At 24.5% G+C, this 13,328-nt stretch overlaps 1 protein-coding gene across 3 annotated transcripts in view; it reads left to right on the top strand.

Annotated features, from left to right (window-relative positions):
• LOC105844128 (neurabin-1) overlaps window positions 1–13,328 on the top strand; it is a 75,999-nt gene that overhangs the window by 40,506 nt on the left and 22,165 nt on the right. For 2 of the 3 annotated variants that reach the window (XM_065800014.1, XM_065800012.1), the window contains exons 9-13: window positions 3,166–3,267; window positions 3,388–3,600; window positions 3,775–4,070; window positions 4,197–4,251; window positions 4,514–5,035. In XM_065800014.1, the coding sequence (XP_065656086.1) occupies window positions 3,166–3,267; window positions 3,388–3,600; window positions 3,775–4,070; window positions 4,197–4,251; window positions 4,514–5,035 (1,188 nt within the window). The remainder of the gene's footprint in view (window positions 1–3,165; window positions 3,268–3,387; window positions 3,601–3,774; window positions 4,071–4,196; window positions 4,252–4,513; window positions 5,036–13,328) is intronic. The other variant, XM_065800013.1, reaches the window with a different exon arrangement.

The following is a 13,328-nucleotide window of genomic DNA, read 5'->3' as shown; positions in this document are numbered from 1 at the left end:
TTGAATTATTGCCATAAAACATTAGTTATTGCTTTAATTAATAAAAAGCTGTCTGTAAATTTGTTAAAGTGTAAAATCTATAAATATTTTCTGACTAAAAATTTAAGAATTCAGAAAATATCTTTAATAAATGGTATCTGTAAATTTGTTAAGTGTAAAATTTATAAATATTTTCTAACTAAAAATGTTAGAATTTAGCAAATATCTCTAGTAAATGATGTCGTTTACCAAAGTTCTTGATAAATTAAAAATTTAAGAATTAGTAAAATGTCATTTCGATAGGAGAACAAAAACGTCATAGCGATAAATGGCTAAAAAATAAAGTTCAAATTGTTTACATAAAAAGAAAAAAGATTCAGAATATATAATAAGGTGATCAACGTCTTTTTTGAATATTTATTATATTTTAACATAAAAACATTTGAAAAAAAATTTTAACAAAAAAATTATTTGGTTCATGCGCACTCTATAGCAAAAAAGTTTATAGGAAAGTCATACGATTGATAATAAACGCTTATTTAAAAAAAAAAATTAAACAAAAACAAATAATATTGATTTAAAAGAAAAAAAGTTCTACAATGATTTCATTTACAAAAACTCTTTAGAATTAAACGCGCTTGAATAAATTATAAAATCTGTAGGTTGCGGCGTATATTTTAAAGACTTTGAGAGATTGGCTAGCATAGAGATGGCAAGCTTCGAGTAAAACAACAAAGTTTTTTTTTTTTGGTATACATTTATTATTTTGTTTTAAAAAAATTCTGCCTACACATTTTTTTTATCATTCTCTTAAAAATGAACACAACTTGTCTCTGTCTTCTGCCGTTTGAGTTAGATCGTTACACTCATCATTAATTTCAGAAATGAGCTTACATATATAATATATCATCACAGCATTCAATTGGTTCTATCAAAGATCCCATATAAGTAATTCTGAATTTTAATAGTGTTTTTAAAATATCATTCATCACTAAATTGTGTGCACTACACAATGTACACCATGCTATGTAGTTAACTTCTAAAATTTGACTTTCACTCCCTTACTCCTTTCATATTGCTTGTGTAGATGTACTACTGATCTCGACAATCAGCAATTTGATATCCTAATACTTTTACTTCCTCAATAAGAACGTTTGCTGAATTTTTTCTGGTTGATGATATTATATTTATTAAGCTTAAGAAACTTTCTGCAACACTTTTGGTCTGCTATTTTAACATACCGAATAATAATGAAAAACTGGTCTTTTTTTGCAAAAGCTTTTGATTATTTGATATTACTTATTATTGAATGTAAAATTCTAGAAGGTAGTTGTAAGATAATTTTGTTTTGAGTTTTCACTGAAAAATACGATGTAACAAAATCAGGAAGTAATTAAATTTTTCCTAAAAATTTACTATTATTCGGTTTGAAGAGTTTTTGGTTGCTGCCTTTAAAACCTAAATTTTGTTCACTTAAAAATAATACTGCTCTTACACAATGTGTTTTGCATTATTGAGCACATCTTTATTGAAATGGTCTATCCCTGCTCTGCGTTTAGTTTTAAACTCTAGAATTCATCATTTATACGCTGATTCAAGTCCTTTCAAAGATACACGTTCAGATAACTGTATTCGTGTATGTGCATAAATTATATGAGCATAATCAGAAAATCTACTTGATAAAGATAAGCATATTTTTATTGATAAAAACAAACAACAACAGAAGTAGTAAGTTTGACAGTACTTAAAAATTTCAAAAAATTTCTCTTGTTAATTTGAAATATAAAAGCCGGTTTCATAATTTTCACCACTTTTCATTTGTTGATAAAAAAAAGTGTCACTAAACATCTTCTTCAAATGAAACATCTTTTGTAATGGATATCAATAATACTTTTTGGTGACTGCTCTACCAAAAACATCTGTTGTTTGTAGTTGATTTCAACAGACCAAGTTACAGGGTTCTCTATTTGTGAATTACTACTAATTTTTTAAATATTGTTAAATATAATATCCTCAATATTTACGCTATTGGATCCTGAGTTACCATCTACATTCTTGTTCTGGTTATGTTTTGTAGTTGTGGCACATTTATATTTTCTTCAAGTATTTAAATATTTCAGTTTATAAAGAAACTGACAAATCTTTACCTCTTTAAAAAACTAATGATCCAGGCTAATTTAAAGTAATGATCTTTAAAAATCTAACTATCCAGGCTATTTATTTTAAACTAATGATTTTTAAAAAACTTATCTAATAATCCAGGCTATTTAATTTTGCTACTTTCCGGATCTATTTTGGTCTTTTTTGAACACTGCTTTCGTAACATCTTTTTGACATTTGAAATAATTAAATGTTGTAAAGGTAAATTAAACAACAAATGAGTTTAAAAATGTTACCAAAAAAGTTTGAAAATAAAAACAAAAAATTTGAAGCCGTAAAACAACAGAATATAACAGGTATATATTTTTGACATTTAATTGATTTTTAAATAAAAACTTTTTTCAAAGGGAAATTTTGAGTGGAACTCCATTCGCATTTGAATGGAATTCCATTTGGTTGTGCGTACAAATTAAATACTCATATGAGTAATTTATACAAAATTAAAATGAAGCATTAACTATAGACAGTTTAACTATAGACAGTATGAAGCATTAATAATAGACAGTTTAACTAGACAGTATGAAGCATTAACAATAGACCGTTTCACAATAGACAGTATGAAGCATTAACAATAGACAGTATGAAACATTAACAACAGTTTAAATACTCATTTAAACTGTTATTCTTGTTTATTGTTAATGTTTTAAAAAATAAGGAAAATCTTAAGAAACTATTAGTACTAAGATACTTTTCTAATCGAAAAGTATCTTAATACTAATAGTTTCTTAGGTTTTTGGCTTCTTGTGCTAGTTTCTTATAAACAAGTTTCTTATTATAAAAACATGTTTTTAATATTTTGGGTCCCTTAAATACAGGAAGCCCAGTGCAATTGCACTTGTTGCACTTGTGATAGTATGATACTTGTAAGTATAGGTATAGATCTAAATCCTTAAAAGTAAGTGTATATGCATGTGTGTGTGTGTGTGCGTTTATAAACACTCACTCATAATGTTGGTTATCAGATATAAGATAATAAAAATAAGTCATTTTGAATTATTCATCATTTTAACTTTTCTTTTAAAAAAGAAAGTTCCAAAGAATGATAAAGTTGAAGAGCTTCAAAAGAGTCTTAAGGATGCAAATGACAAATTAAGTGCATCTCAGGAGAATGAAAATGAGCTTAAAGAGGTATAAATAATATATTTTTTTATACTGTGTTTATAAGGTGTATATAACAAAATATAGTTTTTCTAAAAATATGTTCTTTCAATAGCTGTTTCTTTTTAAATAAAATTTTTTTGTTATTAGTTGAACCTTAAGATAGATAAAACTGCGTCTTTGTTGAAAAGTTCACAGGAAGTTACGGCATCGCTTCAAATTGAACTGACTAATAAGAATAATGAACTTGAACAATCTATGAAAGAAAATCAGAAACTTAAAGAACTTGCTGAGAAGTTAAAAAGTGACTTAGATAGTGAAAGGGCATTGTTTTTGCAAAAGGAAAGTCATTATAATGAGGAGGTGTCAATTTTTTTTTTGTTTTTCAATTTTACATTAAGAGATTATAGAAAGTAAAAATGTTAGAAGTTGATTTTGAAGTTTTATTGAGTTTAATTGTTTATTATTTTTATATTTTTGGTTTGTGGCATTCTGCTATAAAACTATTTTATTAAAATTTTATGAGTTTTATTTTAGTCAGAAAAATTTGAAAAACTGTTTAATGAGAAGTATAACAATCTTTATGAAAAGTATCAAGCAATGAAGAAGAAATTATTAACCTATAAAAATGATAACCAGCAAGCATTAGAGAATATTTCTCATCTTAAACAACAGCTTCAAGATTATGATGCCAATATTCATTTATTAAATTCATTAAGAACAGAAATAGATGATTACAAGCTTAAAAACACAAAGAATTTAGACAAAATAAATTTACTAAAGTCTCAAGTTAAAGTTTTGGAAGATTTATCAACTGCAAAAAATTTGTTGAAGTAAGTTAAAGTATAAAAAGTTTTATTTTTTTACTTTTTTTTATTTTTTAAGTATTTTTTAATTTTTAATTGCAACTTAATTGTTCAATTTATCAAGATTGAGTTTTAGTTTTATTGTTGTTACAGTAAAATTAATTTATCAGAAGAAGAAATAGCAGTGTACAAGAACCAAAGAGATAAGGTTTTTTTTTTTATATTGAATTGAATTTTAGGGGTCATCCACAAATTATGTCATGCGAAAGGAAAGAGTAGCATTTTGTGACAATTTGTGATAGGGGGGAGGAGGGTATTTGATTTTGTGATGCAGCCATTTTTTTTCAACTTTTAAATCTGGAAAATCTTTTTTATTAGTTAAAAAGCCTTTTTTTTATATCATTCAGATAATAACATTTAAAAATATTAAAAAATATTAATACTATGAAACAAATGAACTATTCTTACAGGTTCCTTCTCCACAACTCTTATCACAGCTGTCAACAAATATACCTTTTAATTATATTAAAGATGAATTAACTTCAAAGCAAGACTATGTTGATGGTGTTGATAGTGTTACTTTAATAAATGAAGAAATAAACCAGGAAGACTCGATGAAACCTCTTGTAAGCAACATTAAAGATAATCATCAAGTTCCTATGAACTTATATATAAATGAAAGTGAATGTAATAATAAGACAAATGATATGAATTCTTTTCAGTCAATCGATAAATATGAAAAATTAGGTGATGTAAGCCAAGAAGTTGTGTCAGGAAATTTTAACAGTCTACCCGAAGACAATGTTGATTCTGGTTGTAATGATGAAGGGCAGTTTCTTATCATTAAAGAAAATGTTGAAGATGAAATATTTTTACCTCCTCAAAGTAATTTAATTTTTAATCACACTGCATCTCTTAAAAAACTTGACTCTTTAGACAGTGAATGGAAACAGAATAATATTGATAAAAAAGCTGATGAGATTGCTTCAATGGTAGGTCATTTTTTTTGTTTAATTTTTTTTAAGTAAAAATTACCAGTTTATTTACATTTTAAATATCTTCACTTTACTCATTGAATGTTTTTAATGATAGACATTTCTTACTAAAAATAAAATTGAAAACCTCGAATTATCAATAATAAAGTAATAAAATAAAGCTATATAAAAAATTGCTTCAATTTTCTTTGTTTTTTTTTTACTTTGTTTATTCTTGGTTTATTATTTGTTACTTTGTTTATTCTTTAGTCATTTTCTTTGTTTATTTTGTTTATATGTATATATAGATATATACAAGCCTTCTTAGGTTAGGCATGCAGTTGCACAACTTATATAACCTCATAATTTTTTCTGTTTGACAACTTGGCCACGGTTTTTTTTAATATTTTGATAATTTGCGCATTTAAAAAATGAAATAAAAAAACCAAACAATTCAAAAAGAAACAAACTGTAAACTGATAAAAGAAAAAAACTTGATAAAATAAATAAAGGATAAACCAGAGAAAATAAAATCATAATAATAATATATAGCATCTCAATAGCTTAATCTAATTAATTTAATTTAAAAGTTTAAAGACTTAATTTTGGAAAAACATCAAATATACTGTAACAAAAATAGAAGTTGTTTAAAGCATAATAGATGTGAGAGTCTTATGAAGAAAAATAATTTTCATAAAACTCTCACAAATATTATGTTTTAAATATTATTTGTATGAAACAGATGTTAATCCAGGTAATAAAAATACAGGATAAAAATACAGGATAAAATACTTATTTTTGTATGCCAAAAAAAAAAAATAATAATAAAAAGAAGTAAATAAAAGCTTATTACTACTTTAATAGTGTGTACAAATAAATGAACTTTAAAGACAAGCATTTCTTGGTGATACTTATGGTCTGGAAAGTACACATCAATTTCAAAATTAGCTTCATCCTACCTGATTGAAAAATAGTCCAAGGTAATATTCATCTGACCAGGTTATTTTATGTCGAAGTTTTTGAAATACATGGTGAAACCTTTTTTCATAAAAACTTTTACCCAGGAACATAAAAATTTGTGATTGCTTCAAGTATTAAATTATATATATATATATATATATATATATATATATATATATATATATATATATATATATATATATATATATATATATATATATATATATATATATATATATATATATATTTATAAATGTATATATCAGCCCTCGAAATTAGGGTTGACATTTGGTCAACCTAATGTCTGACTTAAAAGTGTTTGAACAATTGTATCAATAACATAAGATGTAGACTTTATTCAATTCTTTGTTATAGTTCACAAGTAAAACTGGGCCTTTTATTTTTTTCTTATAAACCAGTGCATGAATAATATGCTCAACTGTAGCAATCGCTACAGGTATTTCGTCGATGCAGTATTTGGTCCTTATACTTAGCATCATTAGCTTATCTATCTAGCATTTTTGTTTTTTTAAATACAAGTTTGCTTTTTGAATAAACATTTTTATTAACTAATCATTTGCCTGTATTTTGATAGTCATTTATGGCATTTTTCATTTTCACAGCTTCTAGATCTTTTCAAAATTGATTTTTTTTAATTAATTTAAAATTGACAGAAAATCATTTCAACCATTTTCTGTCATAGTAAGTATAAGTGACTTCATTAAAGCCAAATCCTTGGCTGGATTTAATTGCCACAATAAAGAGGCAGATGCAAAATAATTACACCATTCTCTCTCACAATGTTAAACAGTGTGAGTCCATGTTAATCAGTGTGAAATGTCCATCTAAAATAAGTAGAGCTGGAGAGCCTAGTTTTAACCCTTGAATATTGAATAAATTTTCTTGACCAAACAAATCATAACCAACAATACCAACAATCTTTTCCATCAACTGAATGTTCATAACCAGTTCATTTTCTTTTTTTGGGTTGAACAGTTATTATTTGTATTGAAACTTTTTATCACATATATATATATATATATATATATATATATACATATATATATATATATATATATATATATATATATATATATATATATATATATATATATATATATATATATATATATATATATATATATATACATATATATATATATATATATATATACATATATATATATATATATATATATATATATATATACATATATATATATATATATATATATATATATATATATATATATATATATATATATATATATATATATATATATATATATATATATATAAACAAATTCTTATATTCTTTCAAAGTACTTTGTACAAAGTGTAAACATAGCAAAACTTTAATTTAAATTTTCTTCTAAAATTCGAGTAATAAAGATTTAAAATTCGAAACGTGGGCAGTGCACATGTTTGATGTCTTAGTAACTTCACTTAATAAGATATTATGAAAACTATAAGGAAACAAAAGTTAGAAATTCACAAAAAAACTACTCAATTACAGTAACATGAGTAAATGTAATTCGTTACTTTCCACCTGTGTGTGTATATATATATATACATAAAAATTAGTAGAAAATCACTTTACAAAATTTTTTTAATTTAACACTGTGTTTCATCAATAAAGACTCATCAGAAATGAATGATCAAATTAATAAAACTTCAATTTATACCAAAAATTAAATTACAGGAAGTCGCAAATGTCTTAACTACTGTAAATTTCACACATTTGTAGAATTTGCTGACACTATTATAAAAAAAAATTCTTTAGAAATCTTACTTATGCTTTTTTTAAAAAAAATGATTTTTAAAAGTTGGATTTAACGTAACTATTATTTGAGCTCATTTATTTTTATAGTTTTTTAGGAGAAACTTATTTTCGTGCCTACATTTAGAGATTAATTCCGAATTTTTGTTTAATAAGCATTCTTGGTTTGCATGTGTAATTATTTCAAATTTTTCTTGTAGGCATAGTATGCATTTTTTGCAAATATTGTTTTATGCAGGCGCTGTTTTAAGGATGGACCAATTCAGTATAAAATCATCAATATTTTTACCTTTTAATTCCCATATATATTTTGACAGCATGGTGTCTTTTGAATACTTTTTATTTTTAAAAGATTGCTTATGATTGGCAAAACGTTTTTTCCATTCACCCTCTGTTATGTCAATGTATTGTTTATCAGGATTTAACATTCTTAGAGGAAACAACACATTTATATACCACATTTTGTGATAAACAACTTCCACTCATTGGACAATTGTTTTTTTGTTTACAATTACAATTTTCTGTAGTTTTTTCGTTTAGGATTTCTTTTTTTGTTTAACAAAGCATTATTGTGACTTTTTATAATTCTTTCCATATTTTTTGTGCAACTGTAGCTAACTTTAATTGTATTTCGATTAAAAGTTTTATGTAATTTATTAGAGGGCAGGAAATGCTTATCGAACAATTTTAAAAACACTTTTCCTATGTTAGTGGAAACTCTTTTGCTATATGGGGTGTTAAACCAAATTACATTTCTAGTTCTATTGCGCTTTTTTGTATTCTTCCTTTCAGGGTCAAATTTTAGTTCAAAATTTTCAAAACCACTTTTTTTTAGGGCATCTTCAAATATTCATTTAGAGTTGAATACATTCTTATTAGAGGAGTTTTGGTTCAGCCTGTTATTAATTGAAATCGGGATTTGTTTTAGAATTTGGGGTAGATGATTTGAATTAATATTAATATACAATAATTCATCATTTGGTTTTTTGAAAGGCGTACATAAATTTTCAGAGAGGTTAAATGTGACATCAAGAAAATATTTTAAAAAATTTTTATAATATCTTTCTTAATTTTATCGAGCTGTGGACCAGATTTTTTACGCATTGCTATTAAACCATTGTCACGATAAAGGCCTAAATCTTTTATTTTGATTATTTTACTTAATAAATCTAAAATATATAGTCCAACATAATATAAAATATATAGTCCAACAAATAAATAATTACACGTGCAAACCAAGAATGCTTATTAAACAAAAAATCAGAATTAGTTTTTAAATGTAGGCACGAAAATAAGTTTCTCCTAAAAAACTATAAAAATAAATGAGCTCAAATAATAATTACGTTAAATCCCCCCTTAAAAGAATAATTTTTTAAAATGGGAGATTTAACGTCATTTTCTACTAATTTATAATTGCTCTGCTCTTTTAAGAACATATATATATGTATATATATATATAAATATATATATATATATATATATATATATATATATATATATATATATATATATATATATATATATATATATATATGATATATATATATATATATATATATATATGTATATATATATATATATATATATATATATATATATATATATATATATATATATATATATATATATATATATATGTATATATATATATATATATATATATATATATATATATATATATATATATATATATATATATATATATATATATATATATATATATATAAAGAACAGAGCAATAAATAATTAGTAAAAAACACTTATCTAACTTTTATCTTCGACTTGAAGTTTCACCATTGCTGGATCATCAGGAAGGGTTCCTTCCTGGGAACCCTTCCTGAGGAAGGAATCATCAGGAAGGGACCCTTCCTGATGATCCAGCAATGGTGAAACTTCAAGTCGAAGATAAAAGTTAGATATGTTTTTTAAAAGTTAGATGTTTTTTGATAAAAGTTAGATGTTTTTTACTAATTATATATATATATATATATATATATATATATATATATATATATATATATATATATATATATATATATATATATATATATATATATATATATATTAAGGAACCCCTCTAAAAAAAATTGAGGCAAAGGGAGGGGCCAAAGAATTATAAAATCTGTAGAAACACAGCAATTGCTAAAGTGTTCAAAAAGAGATGTTTATTAAATTTAAATTTGAACTTACAAAAAAAAGCAAGGAAAACTCATCAATAGTGTGTTCAGAAAATTCATTTTAGAGTAGTTAAATGATCTTTTATTAAAGGTCAACAGAAAGATCAGTGATGTTATTTTCAAGAACTATTGAAATTGTAAAACTATAATAAAATTTAATTTTTTACGGACCACAAAAAAATCTGACATTTTGAACTTACTATAAATTTAAATTTTTGAACTATTTTAAATGTTTAAATGTTTTATTTGCTATGTTTAAATGTTTTATTTGTGACCAGGACTGCAAAAACATTAATACATCATAAAGTTTTGTTTTTTTATTCCAATTTCATGTTATGTATTATTTTATATATATATATATATATATGTATATATATATATATATATATATATATATATATATATATATATATATATATATATATATATATATATATATATATAAATATGTATATATATATATATATATATATATATATATATATATATATATATATATATATATATATATATATATATATATATATATATATATATATATATATTCATGTATATTTATATATAAACACCATTATGATCAACTTGATCATTATCATCATCTTCATCGTTATCATTATAATTATCATCATCATCAAGCTTTAGCCTTCCCCTTTTATGCTGTTTCTCTAATATAAACAATCTTGAGCAACTTCTTTCCTTAACTAAAGTTTGTTTATACCATATATAATACATTCTCTAAAAGTTTTTTTTTCAATTATTTTTGAATTTTTTGTTCAATTTTGCTTCTGTTAAGGTTTAGCTACTTTTAAAAGACTTTTTTTGTCCGAAATATTAGGGGCTTGTTAAATAATAAAGGGTCTAGCACCACCTCTAAAATAAATTTTTATTAAAAATTTTTAAAACTCAGTGTTATCAACATGTTTCTCCAAAGTATGTATTTCAGAGTTATAGAGTTGAGAGAGGGTTATAACCACAATTAAGTAGCCTCCTCGTCTGTTGTGGCCTTATTAGCCTTGAAGAGGTAAATTAACAAAATACGTTTTCTCTATTTTAACTGTGATTAGAAAGATGAGTAAATTTAAAAAAAGGAAATAAATAAAGATGGACACTACACCAAGAAAAAGATCAAAAGTATAAACTTTACTTCAGTGTTCTGATAAATCTCAACAGAAAATAGCCACACTATGTTCAGTTAACCAATCTACAGTTAGCTGGGTTGAGAATCATTACTTTGCAACAGTCAGCTTATCACCATTAAGACAAGAAAAATGTGGTCAAAAACAAAAAATCTTAGTGAGAGATGACCGATATCTGATGTTGGAGAGTATCAAAAACCCAAAGAAGGCAAGTGATCAACAAATGAATGATTTAGTTATGCATGATATCCATGTCTGCTCAACTACTGTGCAGAGGTTGATAGCTGTTAAAAGGTTTGCTAGAAAACCCACTAAAAAACCATTACTTACAGATACCATGAAGAAGAAGAGCCTTTTGTGGGCAAAGGAATACAAAAAGTGGACTTAAAAAATGGAGAAGAGTACGACAAAAGTTGTTATTGTTAAATTTACAGTTATTTTATTATATTATGTAATTTTAAAAATTGAAGATATTAAATTGAAGAGACTTGATAATTTTTAATTTATTTTCTTTAGTTCAGAATATTGCAGCAGGGTTTAGCCACAAGCTATACATCCAAAAAAATCAAGAAATTCATGGAAGAAATTAATATTAAAACACTAAAATGGCCTGGCAACTCCAAAGATCTCAATCAAATCGAAAATCTCTGAGCAATTGTAAAAAAAAAGACTGCAAAAACATGACTGCACAACTATAACTAAGCTTACCACCACTATACTTCAGATTTAGTTTGAAGACCCAGAAATCCAAAACATTTGTAAAAATTTGATAGATACTATGCCAAATTGTGCGCAGAAAGTCATAGCAGCACTAGAAGGACACACAAAATATTAGTGAATAAGTTTTTATTATGTTGGAGAGAGAAAACTTAAAACTCCTGGATTTTTATTGTTTTGATTTTGATGCAATTAATTTGCACAGTACTGTGTATTTGCATATATATATATATATATATATATATATATATATATATATATATATATATATATATATATACACACACACACACACACACACAGGGTGCGGAAAAAGTTCCCGTACAAAAATATAAACAGCAAAAACAGCAAAAGTTCCTGTACAAGACGAGAAACAAATTACACTTTAATTTAAAACAAAATAATACTAAAAACACACTATATATTGAAAGAAAATACTATACAGATAATTTTTTTAAATTATACTTTTGTATAGGAACTTTTTCCGCACCCTGTATATATATATATATATATATATATATATATATATATATATATATATATATATATATATATATATATATATATATATATATATATATATATTAGGATGGCCTTCGCAACTGTTGACATTCCTGTATTGACTAATGGCAACCCTCATGGAAACCATATATACAATCAAATGCTAAATTAGTATCTGCTAAGGTTGCTTCTCTTTATTGCGCTCGCTATTTTCTTACTCCTGAATCCACTCTCTACCTTTACAAATCTCTTATTCGTCTCTGTATGGAAAATTGCGTCATATTTGAGCAGGTTCTTCTAATAATGCTCTTTTTCTTCTAGACAGTTTCCGAAAACACTTTGTAAATGTAGTTTGAGCTGCTTTACCTGCCAAGCTTGAGCCACTCTCCCATCATTGTAATGTTGCATCTCTTTCTCTTTTTTACAAATACTATCATAGTAGCTGCTCAAAGTAGCTACCATCCCTAGTTCCACCAACCAAAACTCTTGCTTGACTCGTTATTCAGCAAAGTCTCATTCTTTTACTGTATCTGTCCCATACTCTAAAAACTTTGTCTAGTTTTTTTTTCCTGTGCTCAACCCTTTGAAACTCTCTTCCATTTTTATGTTTTTCTATTTATTTTTTTTTAACTTTTTTATTCATTACCCATACAATATATAAAAAAAGTTTCAAAAAAATTGAGAAAGCTGTAAGCTATATTAAATATAAGAAAAATAAATTCTAGATCTTTTTTATGTTTTTTGTTTTTTTTGTTTTTTTTTGCAAAATGTTTTTCAGATTTTTCAAATATGACCTGGATCACTAAAAAATAAATTTTCATTACATAATGTATTTTTACCATGAATTACAAACATCAAGCTTGAAACATTTTTATAAAATGCATTTTAAATACTTTGTTTTTTTTTTGTGTGTGTGCATATGTCTTTTTTAGACTATATATTTATATTATATTGTAACATAATTTGTAGCAATTTTTATATTTTAAATACATGATATAAATATATAATAAATTTTTTGATGAAGTAAAAAAAGTTTAAAT

This window comes from Hydra vulgaris, chromosome 06, assembly GCF_038396675.1.
Source record: "Hydra vulgaris chromosome 06, alternate assembly HydraT2T_AEP".
Classification (NCBI taxonomy): Eukaryota; Metazoa; Cnidaria; class Hydrozoa; order Anthoathecata; family Hydridae; genus Hydra; species Hydra vulgaris.
Note: the sequence above shows the minus strand (reverse complement) of the source record. Positions and strands in the feature narration are given on the sequence as shown.